This window comes from Dendrobium catenatum, unplaced genomic scaffold (genome assembly GCF_001605985.2).
Source record: "Dendrobium catenatum unplaced genomic scaffold, ASM160598v2 fragScaff_scaffold_612, whole genome shotgun sequence".
Lineage (NCBI taxonomy): Eukaryota > Viridiplantae > Streptophyta > Magnoliopsida > Asparagales > Orchidaceae > Dendrobium > Dendrobium catenatum.
In genome coordinates this window covers 423,808-436,602 of record NW_021319074.1, presented here as the reverse complement: position 1 = coordinate 436,602, position 12,795 = coordinate 423,808, and the positions used below count along the sequence as shown (strand labels likewise).

The window sequence follows — 12,795 nt, the reverse complement described above, 5'->3', positions numbered from 1 at the left end:
GTCGCTGTAAGCCTAATTATGGAGCTGGGATCACTAACTAATATTGTATATTTGAAGCAGTTTTGGCTACAGTTTCTGAAACTCAAAAAGTCGATAGTAAATATGTAGTTGACAGTCAAAGTCGTGTTATTAACACTTGGGTTGATATCATAAATCGTGCTAATCTTGGTATTTCTTTGTGATGATAATGCCAATCCATTCTGGAAAATCTTTTGCTAGTTTCTTTTTGGGTGTAAGGATTTAGCCGTCGATTCATTTGTCCTTGAGGATCCGACATTAATCCTAGCATACCTACTAATTGGTGTACTTGAGATGTACCCAAAGAAGGAATCAGCTTGCCAACGGAGAAGGTCGGCGGGTTCGATTTGCTCCTGCGATTCACGAACAAGAGATGGAGGTGGAGGGCTTTGACTTCCTCCTATTTGCTAGGGCAAGAGAGACGAGAGGGGGGGGGATTCCGACTCTTAGGTGTACGAACTATAGAGATCGAAGGGGGGGGGGGTACATGGAGTGTGAATGGGTAGATATCGAGAGTGAGAGGATCTTCAGCTGGGGTTCTCTTTTTCACATGGTACTCGAAGAGATGGAAGAGGTGTCCCCTGTGTTCTACACGATGCCTGCCACGACAGACTCCGAAGAGAATAATATAGTGTTCTTAATCGAGAGTTTTCTTAGGCTGAGGTTTAAGATGTAATTAACCAATTAAATAAACCTTATTTGAGCTAATGTATCAAATGAGGGAAATCTCGTTATTATTGTGTTATATATACTATTATCCATCGAGGTGTGTAGATGAAAGCCATTATCCTCCATGATTAATCGGATGTATAATTACATCTGCTCTCCCATTGGCCTGCTCGCATAAAGTGTAAAGGCTTACGACCATTTTATCCTATTAGATAGTGCAATTGCACCCTTTGCATTCTGACTCCCGTTTGCAGCATTCCTTTCAGAGCCACAATTCGTGCAATTTTTTAGTAGATAGAAAAGTTGTGCCATCTTATTAGATTATATTCTTGCAGATTATTGTAGCTTCCTATTATGGAATGAGGATCTCTGAATAGCTTTGTTGGATTGCACCAACTTTATCTAGTTTAAGCTTGATGATTGGGATATGTGAAGACAAGGATTAATTAATAAATAGAATCAAAGAAACAACTTTTTTTAATGCTTTTAAATAAAGTTCTTTATTTTGTAAGCTCTTACTGAAATATGACTTTAAATCATAATAAGTTTCTATCCCAGTTTTGTATTTACTACATGTATGTGTATGAATCTCACTTACCCTAGTCATGATTTTCAAACCATTTTGATCTGTGGTAATTTTCTTTATTTGGATGTGATAAATTTGGCCATTTACATAACATTAAGCGACTATGACAAAGTTGTAAACAAAAATTGGTATGCTGCAACTTAAATTTTTTGAAAGTTTGTTCATAAATTTATTTTACATGCTAACGTTTATTTTCTTTAAAATTTCTTTTCCAAAAAGTTGTAAACAAAAATTGGGATTTTTTGAAAGTTTGTAGGATTTGTCATGACTCTACGTTAGTTTTATGCTACAATTAATAAGCATACGCATTGCATTTACTCATGATAGATGATATTTTTCCCGTTCCTACTTATGTGTGAACAACTCAAATCTGTTCTCTCATTGGATTCAACCAACAAAGATGTATGGCTCCTGCAGGTTCATGAATTATTCGGTACCTGAAAGAAATACATGTGCCCTCAAGTGCTTGCGATTTACTTTCCAGATTCGCGAGTATGCATACTTTTATTTGCTTTCTACTGATTAATTATTTCATGGATAACATGAATTTTGTATGGTAACTCTTCTTCAATAACAGACCTTTTTGCACATATTATAAATATAAAGTCTAGATTGATATTATAGCATGTAATACTTCCAAGAATAGGATTTCATTTCCCTATTGTTGAATGAGCTTCATAAAACTATACTATCATTATGGCTTTGTTTGAGATAGCTTTTTTAATGCTTCTTAAAGTAGTTTTTTTTACAAAAAATTAAATATTTGCACTAAATAGCTGTTTTAAGAAGCATTAAGAAAGCTATCCCAAACAAAACCTATATTTTCATTTACTGGATTATTTATTCTGATCGCTTATGTTCAAGTTTATCATGATATTTATCTGCATCTTAAAATAAACATTCTTATAATGAGATTGCAAAACCTCCCTATTTTGAAGGTTAGCAACAACTTCCAGTATAGGTTCACCTTAGAAACTCATCATGCTGCATTTTTTTTTTTAAATGTTAATAGCATGGAATCATAATCCAATCCACTTGAGTGATTTTATGGTGATGCAAGATGGTTTAGGGTTAAGGTTTGTAATGCAAGTAGAATAATGCATTATATGTAAATCATTCAAAGCACAATTCCCAGAACACAAACTAGTAAAAAAGCCAATAATGTTCTTGCTTTAAATGTGCACTGTAAATATGATAATTATAATCAAAACAATAATTGAATGATTTGAATAATTACTAAGAAATCAATAAAAAAAATTAATTACTCGAAATCAATAATAATTATAATTTGATCAACATGATTTTATTCTAGCTATGCTAAATTTGAACAACACTAAGAACATTAACAAGCCAATAACAAGATATGTAGAAATCAAGTCAACGAAAGAATTCAACAAAGTAAGAAATCTATGCCTTATTTCAGCATAAGGAGAGGACTTCCCTAGAATTAGATGGTCACACTTACACCTTATTCAAATGAATTACACTCAATTGACACACATAACATTGAAAATTGGAGGAATTTTTTTAAATCAAAGATATTTAATCGCATGCATTTGACAATCTATTTATAGAGTCTTGCTGTTATGTTAGAAAATATGGTTGACACAAGATGAACTAAAATTAATTTGAAATAATAATCAAATTATTACCTGGTTTTATCACTCAATTCCAATGCGACAAAATAGAGGCTTGAATCTTCCAAATATCACAAATTGAATACATCAATAGTGAAATGAAATTAGTAGATCTCTTGAAACAAAAATCCACAACTATTAGTGAGGCGTACGCCTCATGGGGAGACAGGTAATGAATTTGCGAGCATATCTTCATAAAGTATATTGATTTTTCATATTTCATAGTACATAAATTAAGATGATAATACTCTTTTTGCAAGTTAATGTAAGGGGGGGGGGCAACTTTCAAAAAAAAAAAAAAAAAAAAAAAAAAAATCAAAAGGAATTTGCAAGCATATCTTCATAAAGTATATTGATTTTTCATAATACATAAATTAGGATGATATTAGGATGATACTTCTTTTTTTTGCAAGTTAATGTGGGCATTATAACTTTTTCATTTGAAAAAAAATCAAACGCAAGGCTTTTTTTTATAGCTATCGTACTCTAATATATTTGATTATAAGAAATTACTTCCCACCACCAATATTTTAAAAAAGGCAGCAAAATAAACAATAGCGAAATAGTGTGTGGCATGGATATGAAATACAAAGTAGTGAAAAAGCCATCCCAAACGGACCCCAGAAGATTAGTGGGTAACATTGAAGATAATGAAGATTTGATATTCATAGATACAATTGGAGATGAAGATGCCTCTATTGAAGACCCATGTAGTGATGGGACATGATTGTATTTTAAATTTTTTTTCTTATTTGTACTTTGGGAGTTCTGATAGACTTAATTTGTAGTTTTGTACTTTGAATTATGCTATGAGATGCATATATTGCATCTATTTTTTTGTTTTCCACTAAGTTCAATTCTCTTTTAGATATTTTTATTGTATCATAGACTCTTACTACTATTTATCTGCTAGAATACTTATTCGTCCAGCCTCACACCTCCTCAAGGCTTACGCCTTGCCTCACGGACGAAAAACGCCTCGAGGCTTATTTACGCAATTTTAAATCTTGGTAATGGATATTGGCAATAGAACGGTTCTAGTAAGCAGCATTGGAATTACACACAAGCATGATCCACATAACAAAAAGACCACAGTGAATAAGAATCCTATAAAGCAAAGACAATTTTACCTGCAGTAATAGCACTCACAAAAGCAAAGTGTGATAGAAGCCGAGAAAATTCAATAGCCCTTTGGAGTAGAGAACTCCACAACTATAAAATAGGAACAACCCGCATTAATCTACCCAATTTGAGAAGATTTGGCTTCAAAAAATTTGGAATTTGATATTTATTATGTATATCAGAACATAAACTTTGTGATTCTTACACTTGATCAATGAGATAGCACAAAAAAAAAAAAAAAAAAAAAAAAAAAAAAAAAACTATCATACCGTTGAATGAGAGATCTTTAAATCCACCATCCTTAGTAAACATAATTTCATCACCCAGAATAGCTTCAAGAACATACTGCATAGAATTATTTAACGAAGTGTTGGATGTAGATTCACAAGTAGTAGATGGAAAGATAAAATAATTTATGCAATTGAAAGCTCATCAAATAAGTTCAAATCATACATTTAAAAAATTGAATGTTCAATTTATGACATTTATTCCAATTTGATGCAAGATTTTAAATGACAATTCCTTTCTCAAATATTAATTTTTTAAATTTTGAGTATAAAACTTTCTGAATGTAGACGCACCATGAATTTTTCATAAGATTTAAATTCCACGTATGGCTCGTTTGCTTCAAAAAGTCTTTTTTTGCTTATAGTTGTCATAGCTAGTAGTTAATTTCTATGAATATCCTTATGTAAATGCAATTTTCTTCAATATGTTGAAGGCAACATTTTTTAGTGACAAGTGTACAACTCATGCAGTTGCGCATGTCGATCTTGGAGATTTTAAATTTATTGACTCATGGTAGTAAGCTTCAACTCTAAGAGATGTGGATGTAATTTTCTTTGGTATAAATAATCCTTGATTTGCATATTCCAGTAGCCAAAAGCCTTGCCATTGAACTTGTCAATCCACCTTACTATCCTTGAATGGTGTTACTCTCACTATTCTGGTAGAGCCCTAAAGCTAGCGTAGCACTATTACCACTTGTTGGGGAAATGCACGTGCAACCGCAATAAAAATCACTAGAAAAAGAAATAAATAAATCCTTAAAGGAAACACGCTAGAAAAAAGAGTCAAGAATCTATGTTTTTTGACGAGATCTAGTTATGTCCACAGACACATAGCGAGTTAGTTCCATTAGTAGTAGAAATAATTAATTAATTATAAGCATTTCCCCTTAAATATACCTTTCTCTTTTATCTCTACCATTTTCTCTCTTCTTTTATTATTATCTATTAAATATCTTCTCCACTTCTTTTTATTTACTAACAATAAGTCTACCTTTAATCTCAAATTTAAACAAAATACTAAAATAGTGAAGCCATTGTTATGAAACAAAAATGAAAATGGAGCCAAAGATAATATACATTCTTTTATATATGTATATATATCTTATTATTGTATGTCCAAAGCTTTGGCTGCAAATTACCTCTATTTTTAAAAGCCTTTGATTTTAGCTCTTCCGCTATATATTCTTATTTTTGTATCTCCAAAGCTTTGGCCACAATATCACCTCTGTTTTTAGAAGCCTATGATTGTAGCATCTCTTTCCCTTGCCATCCAAGCAACTTCTAGCCACTCATCGCTGGAAACCTCTAGCAGCATACATCATCCATTATTCAAACTACTTTCTTATCAGTTCCTTTATTCTTTTGTCATTCTAACCTTAAATGATAGAAAACGACTTCTTGCAATTTTGGAATCTAAACGTTAGTGGTCTCCATGCCATTGGACTCCTCCACAACCTGTCATCCACCACTTTCAATCATTAGACTCAATTTTCAAGCACTTCCAAACGCAGCTGCCACTGGATCTTACTATAGAGAATTGCAGGAAATCATACCAAACCGAGCTGTCTCACCAACCTATTTGTAGATCCTTTTTATAGTGCAAGTGGATGTAATTGGGAAGCTTGCCGAAAAAAAGAGCAATATGAATTATGAGATAAAAAATAGGATAGACTGAAAGTTCATTGATGAGGATTCAAATCCTTATGTCATAACAAGTTGTCAAAGAAAAATAAACTCTATCCTTATTTCTCTCTCTCTCTCTCTCTATATATAAATATATATATATATATATATGTGTGTGAGAGAGAGAGAGAGAGTTTAATTCTTAGTTAGTTGTCGCTATACATAAGATTATTTATTTTGATGTCAGAGATCTGGTTTCCAGACTTCTCCTCGTAGTCAGGTTTCTCTAAATTCTTATTAGTTATCACATTCCAATTTTCATTCCTTGAGTAAGAACTTCATGATTTCTCTTATGTAGAAAGACTGATACCTTGTCAGTTTCCTTGCCCTAACAACATGTATAGGCCATTTTTTTGGTGCGTGCGTTTTTGTGTACACTCAGGGGACCAAGATCTTGGGCTAGAAGAGAGAAAGCATCATAAAAACTTTGAAGATTAAAACACACTGAGTTGAGGGGTTTGCATGTTAGTGAGTTCATTTTGAGTCACTTATATAAGCTTTGCTTTATCTAAAAGAAGTAAAGATGCAAAACAACAAAGTTTTTCTTTTTGTAGGTGTTAACTAGCTTAATTGGTAAAAATTAGAACTTTTTGCAAAGTCTTGGATTTGTGATTAAGGTCTAATTTGGTATAAACATAGCTAATATGGTGCTACAATCATGTTATATTTTTTGGTTTTCCTTTGATGTTATTGCCTGTTCGTAAGATTTATTTAGTTGAGATAGGATTTCTTGCAAAATTGTTGAAGTGGTTAATGATTTAGTGAACCATTGTATTGATCATGACTAACAAGAGGTAGTTGATCTTAATACTTATGATGTTGATTTTGATGCTAATATGAAGTGCTTTTCAGAGAATTTTAATCAATATACTCTTTGTATTGATCTTAAAATTATGATAAATATGAAGATTATATCGATTCATTATCATAACAACATTAATAAGATCTAAGATCATCATCAAATTCATTCATATAATTGTAGATTTCTACAACCACATCATTTAGGACTTGCAAGTAATAATTTGTCCAATCATCATCAAGCAATGTTAATCCACATTAAAAAATATGATTCTTTAGTTAAATGATTATAGCCTTAATAAAATATATCAATAAAATAGTGATGTCTTTTCCATAATGATTTGTTGGAGAATTTTTGTATCCTCAAACGGATTGCATACTTTATAATTGAGCATGGCATAAGAATAATGATATATTACCCCGAAGGGCAAAAATACCATTTTCTTATGGACTCAATAATAAAATTTACATTTTTGAACAAAGATTCCCCCATTCGATATTTTGGTCGAATGAGGTTTATTTATTTCTGGGGTACAGACATCCTATAGGGGCTTGCCCCTATGGTTAATTACATCCCAAGCTTTGGCTTGGGAAGACTTTTGATTAAACTAGTGGTTTTCTTTTCTTTTTGAAGTAATTTAAATATTGGTTAAAGTTTGTTTTTTGTTTTAAAATTCGTGAATGTCTTGATTAAAGGGTTTGGCCTTTAGAAATTTCAAGGGAGATGAAAAGATCAACTCAGAATTAGATTTTGGAATAAGAGCCAAATGAGGTGAGGTAGGAGCACTTGATTCTGAGGGAAACTCAAAGGTGCTCAAATTATCCTATGTTGGGCTTTACATTTTAGAAATCTAATTTTGGTTTAAGTTGATATTTTGATTAGAAAGTTAGGGCTTACATTCCAACAACACATGTTAGAGGAATTGCCCGAAAGGTGAGGGCTTATAGGGTGATTTGGAATCAACCAATGCCTCAGACCCTAAAACTAAGGTGAGGACTATCGATAGGTAGTGCCTCGAACCTAAATCTAACGAGTGCAAAGGGGCTTACAAACTACACCTCGCAAGAGGCATAGCCTGCCCAACCTCTGAATTTACTGTCCTGCCTGGAACGGACTACCAGCTAAACCCTTCTAATTGCTTTTAAAACCATGTATCTCGGTCTCAATGCAAATGTAGAGTGGATTGTTGTTTTTATTTAGAAGGTATGGCTTATAACTTGGCTTTGAGGCGAAGATGCCTATTTATGTGGTATGCAGATGCTGACTCACAAAAAGAAAGATTTTTGTTATCTAGTCCTTAAGTGAGGGCTTTTTTACATGAGACACTTTTGGGTTATGCATGATTGTTTTAATTTTTAGAAAACTTAGCTCCTTGAAGGGAGCAATGCAAGACTTTCTTATTTGTTAGAAAATCGTTGAGCCTAAATCAATTTTTAGATTGATTATATTTTAATGGGTAGAAAATTTATTTTTGCCCTAAGAGCCTACCGCATCAAACAGTCCAGGCCACACCCAAGCAAAAGCAATGAAAGAAACCTAGAAAAATGATGCATTTCTATTGTACAATCAGGTAAACAATCAAAGCATGCTTGTATATATATCAAATGTAAGGAATGTAAACAGAGTCCAAGTTATTACAACCAGATTTGACAGTTGAGTTGCCTGCCATTATACAACTCAGTCAAATTATGATAGACTCTACTTGTGGGGTCTTCAAGCTTTACTTTCCAAGTGAACCTCAGGCCTCACCTTCCATAGGTACATCTATTTGGTTCACCTCCTTTTGAACTAGACCCCCACAAGTCTAATACAATTCCTACTTCTATCAGATATATTTAGAAAATATAAAAGATTCAAGCCTGCAAAATAGAGTTAGAAGCAGTTTATATAATAAAGCATTACATCCAGAATTTTGTTTAGCACTTATAGTGCCAATCACCTGCTTCTACCCTATTGGCCACATCTTTTGGGGGATTTTAAGCAGCACCTGTCATGCAAGCAATTTATTATTTATGCGCTCCCCCCTTTTAGATATGACCACCTGTAAGAAGAATATGTATATTTCTACACTATCCACTTAAGGGCAAGTGCCCACACACAGACAATCCAAGGGCAATCACACCAAATTATCAATCACATGCGCACAAAAGGAAAAATCCTAGTCCTAGCATGCTTACGGCCTTACGGGCTGTGCACCTAAGTGTGTAAGACTTGTGTAGCATGTCACACTAAGGGTGTTTGGTTTTATTTTGGAATGAAAATGTTTAATCTTTATCCAGGGGTGGTTTCACTTTAAGTTGTTTGTGACTTAAAGATTTTATTTGATTTTTTAAATGTTTTATATTTAGGAGGGTTATTAAGAATCCATAAAGTAACCACTACTTACTTTTGGGCAGGTCTGTTACCTATGAATCCTAAGATACAATGATGTAGGCATCCCACCTTTTGGGGGAGATGATTAATCATTGTATCAAAATGAACCTAAGTGATTTTTAGATGTTTTAGAGTTCTCTTAGTATTTGGATAAGAGAAGTATCTATCTAATAGGGTAAGATAGACATGCCTAAGGGGTTACACTTAGGACTTGGTGAAATTCATCCAATAGAGTAGGATGAACTTCAACAGATATATAATTCCTAAGGGATATCTATGGGTTTAGCATTTTGGATGTCATAGGAAAGATCACTTGAATTGGGTTGTATGAAAGTGATCACTTAGATTTGGATCTAAGAAAGGTGTCCAACATGTAGCTTTTGGGCTACATGTTGAGAGATTCTCCTTAACTTTGGAGCTAAGAAGAGAAAGTATGAATTCAACATTTAGCTTTTGGGCTAAATATAGGAGAATTCCCTCTAGCTTTTGGAGCTAAAGAGAGGGGAAATCTCCTACAACTTTGGAGTTAGAGGAGAGTGAAAACCTATAGCTTTTGGGCTAGGATATTGCATCTTCTAAGGCCTTTGGAACCCTATAGAAGTGAGTGGAGATTAGTAGCTTTGAGGCTACAAACCAAAAAGATATCTCCTTGAATTTTGTATTCAAGGAGTTGGGTTTCATTTGTTTAATTTGGATTAGGCAAACAAAGGAGAATGATGTGTAGATTTGAGCCACACATCAAGGACTCTTTGGACTTTTGGGTGTCCAAAAAGAAGAACTCATTCACCTCGTTTGGGTTAGGAGAATGGAAGAAAGCTAGGAGTTTGACTCCTTTGCTTAATATGAAATTATTTGTTGAATTTTGTTCAACAAATAATTGATTTTAGATTGAACTACTTGTTGATTTTGATTCAACAAATGAGTGATTTTTATGTGTCTAATTCACTCAACATGGGTTGAATGAACAAGATTTTCATACAACCTTTTGAGTTGTAGAAAGGAAAGAATTTCTTTACAAATTTGGTTTGTAGAGAAGAAAGGGAGAAATGCAACCTGAATGTTGCAAGGTGGAAGATTTTCTTTGAATATTTGATGTTCAAAGAAAGGGACTCACATTTACTTAATTTAGGCTAAGTGAATGGAGATATTTTCTACGCTTTTGATTTGGTAGGAGGGAAGGTGCAACGTAGAGGTTGCAACTCATGAATGTCATTGAACATTTGGTGTTCAAAGGGGGATTCATCTCAATTCGGGTTTGAGAGTATGAAGACGGATTTGGATACTCTCCTACAATCTTGACTTGTAGGAAAGAGAGAAAGATGCAATTTAGAGATTACAAATAAATGAAAGTTCTTTGAGCATTTGTTGTCCAAAGACGGGAATGCATTGTTCTAGTTTGGGTTTAGGAGAATGATGAGATTTCCTACAACTTTTGAGTTGTAGAAAAGAGGGAAGGAACATGCAACTTATGAGTTGCAAATCCATGAATGTTCTTTGAACATTTTGAACATTTGATGTTCAAAGAGACAAATTCATTTGCCTAATTTGAAGCTAGGCAAATGAAGGGGAATTTGGAGATTTCCTGCAATTTAGGTTTGTAGAAAAAGAAGTAGCCCAAAGTGCAACTTAGAGATTTCAAATTGGAGGAGTTTCTTTAAATGCTTGGTGTCCAAAGAGGGGAATGATTGTTTGTTGATTTTGTCTTTTCAACAAACAAAGAAGAGAAAAACTTGGGATTTGGTCCAAAAGTTCAAGGTCTCTTGGCACGCATTTAGGATTTTGATCCTAAAGTTATAAGATTCATGCAATCCAATATTTAAAGCTTTGGGAATGCTCCAAGTATCTTGCATGAAGAATATGTAGAGATTAACATTTGTTGATTTTTCTTCAACAAACAGGGTCAAGTAAACCTAAGGCTTTGATCCTAGGATTACACGATTCATGAAATGATTTTGTTTGGAATCTTTGAAGGTTTATACATGAAAGTAGATGAATATTCATTTGCTAGTTTTAGTGTTCCAACAAATGAGATGGGAGAGCTTGGGATTTGATCCCAAACTCAAAGATTTATGGCATGACATCTGTAGGGTTTTTCTTTTAGGAAAATTCGGGATATCATGTAAGAGGAGAATAGCATAGGAAAGAGAGTCCCCTATAGCTTGAATGAATGTTTTGGATTCATTTGGAGAGGAGAGAATTGATCTCATAAGGCTTTGGAGAGGTCTCTAGATCAATTTTGGCATGATCTAGAAACTTTGGAAGCTTAGTAATCCTAGCAAGAGATCTAGGAAACATGATTCTGACTCATGTTAAGGCATGAAAATTCACCTAAAGTTTCTAAGAACAATCCAATCAATTTTGTCATGAATGGTGATTGAAGGTTTTTTAGGAAGGTCCTAAAGATTCGTTTTGATAGGATTTGATTTATTAAAACATTGATGCGAGGTTCCAATCTCTAAGGATTTTGATCATTTCATTCAATGATTGAATTTGGAAACTCACACAAATGGAGTTAGGTAAACTTGAGCATGAAGGCTTATGGGCCTTTGAGGGCCCATGTCATACCTGAAGCCCACTTCAAGGTTAGATAAGCCCATTTGGTTAATTTCCAAATCCCAAATGTGGTGGATGTAAACCAACAATGACTATCACTTGTGTGCTCTAAATTTAATGAAAAGATTAATCATGAATTTGGTTGGTCATAGACAATGTGGGGTCTACAACATAGACTTTTGAGGATCTATGAGAAACCCCACAAAGATCGGTTGTTAGTGATATTGTTTCCAACCAAACACATTCACATTTACTAACTTGTAGAGGCTATCAATTCCTACATGCAAACTCTCCAAAGTTTATATCAATTTTGCCATGACACAAAAATTGGATAGTTTGCATGCTAGAGAATCATTCACCATCATTCTTATCTATGAGAATTAAGAGAAGCAAAGCATATTGAAGTAATTCAAGAACACATAAGGGGTGGCTTATGGGTCTTTGGAAACCCACATCTACCCCAAGTTTGCCCTACAAATTAAATGAACATGCTTAGCAATCTCCCAATAATTTCAAAAGTATGCGATCCTTAGAGAAAGAGACCTACACTATTTTATTTAGATCAATTTTGGCATAATCTAAATTCTAAGTACCATGCAATTGATTTGGCCAAATGCATAGCCTCCAAATTTGGGTGCTATGACGATGAAGTCTAGGTTTGTTATAGACGACGGTTTGAACACAATATGAATGTTATTACATGCATTTGAGAGGTGTTGGATATCAATCCAACACCCCTACACGCGTTGGCATGCCTCTTTGACTCTCACAAGAGAGCAAACAAACGGAAATCACCGGATTTCCTCTGTTTTACGGAGAGGACAGCGCACATAGGTTTTGGGGAAGCAAAGAAATGAGGTTTCTAAGGGACCTATGGCTTGGGGACGTCAAACACACATCAATGGCCTTGGGGGACTCTAGGTTTCAATAAGTTTTAGGATTTTACCTCACCCGGGTTGTCCTAGCGCTCCAATCCAAGTTCCAAGCACTGTCCAAGCTCCGGATCGCTGTCCAAGCTCCAATCCAAGCTCCAAAGTTGCTCCAAGCCACTCCAAGGGAGGAAGA

At 34.0% G+C, this 12,795-nt stretch overlaps 1 protein-coding gene across 6 annotated transcripts in view; it reads left to right on the top strand.

The window, feature by feature from the left end:
• LOC110092711 (protein NUCLEAR FUSION DEFECTIVE 6, chloroplastic/mitochondrial) overlaps nucleotides 1-12,795 on the top strand; it is a 31,311-nt gene that overhangs the window by 14,023 nt on the left and 4,493 nt on the right. For 2 of the 6 annotated variants that reach the window (XR_002302611.2, XR_002302613.2), the window contains exon 3: nucleotides 1,691-1,765. The exons of 2 other annotated variants lie outside the window; for them this stretch is intronic. Coding sequence is in view for 1 of the 4 variants with exons in the window: in XM_028694965.1 (XP_028550798.1) it covers nucleotides 1,691-1,698 (8 nt within the window). In the remaining 3 variants the exon portion in view is untranslated. Of the gene's footprint in view, nucleotides 1-1,690; nucleotides 3,019-12,795 lie in introns of those variants that run through there. 2 more of the 6 variants (XM_028694965.1, XM_028694963.1) reach the window with 1 other exon arrangement.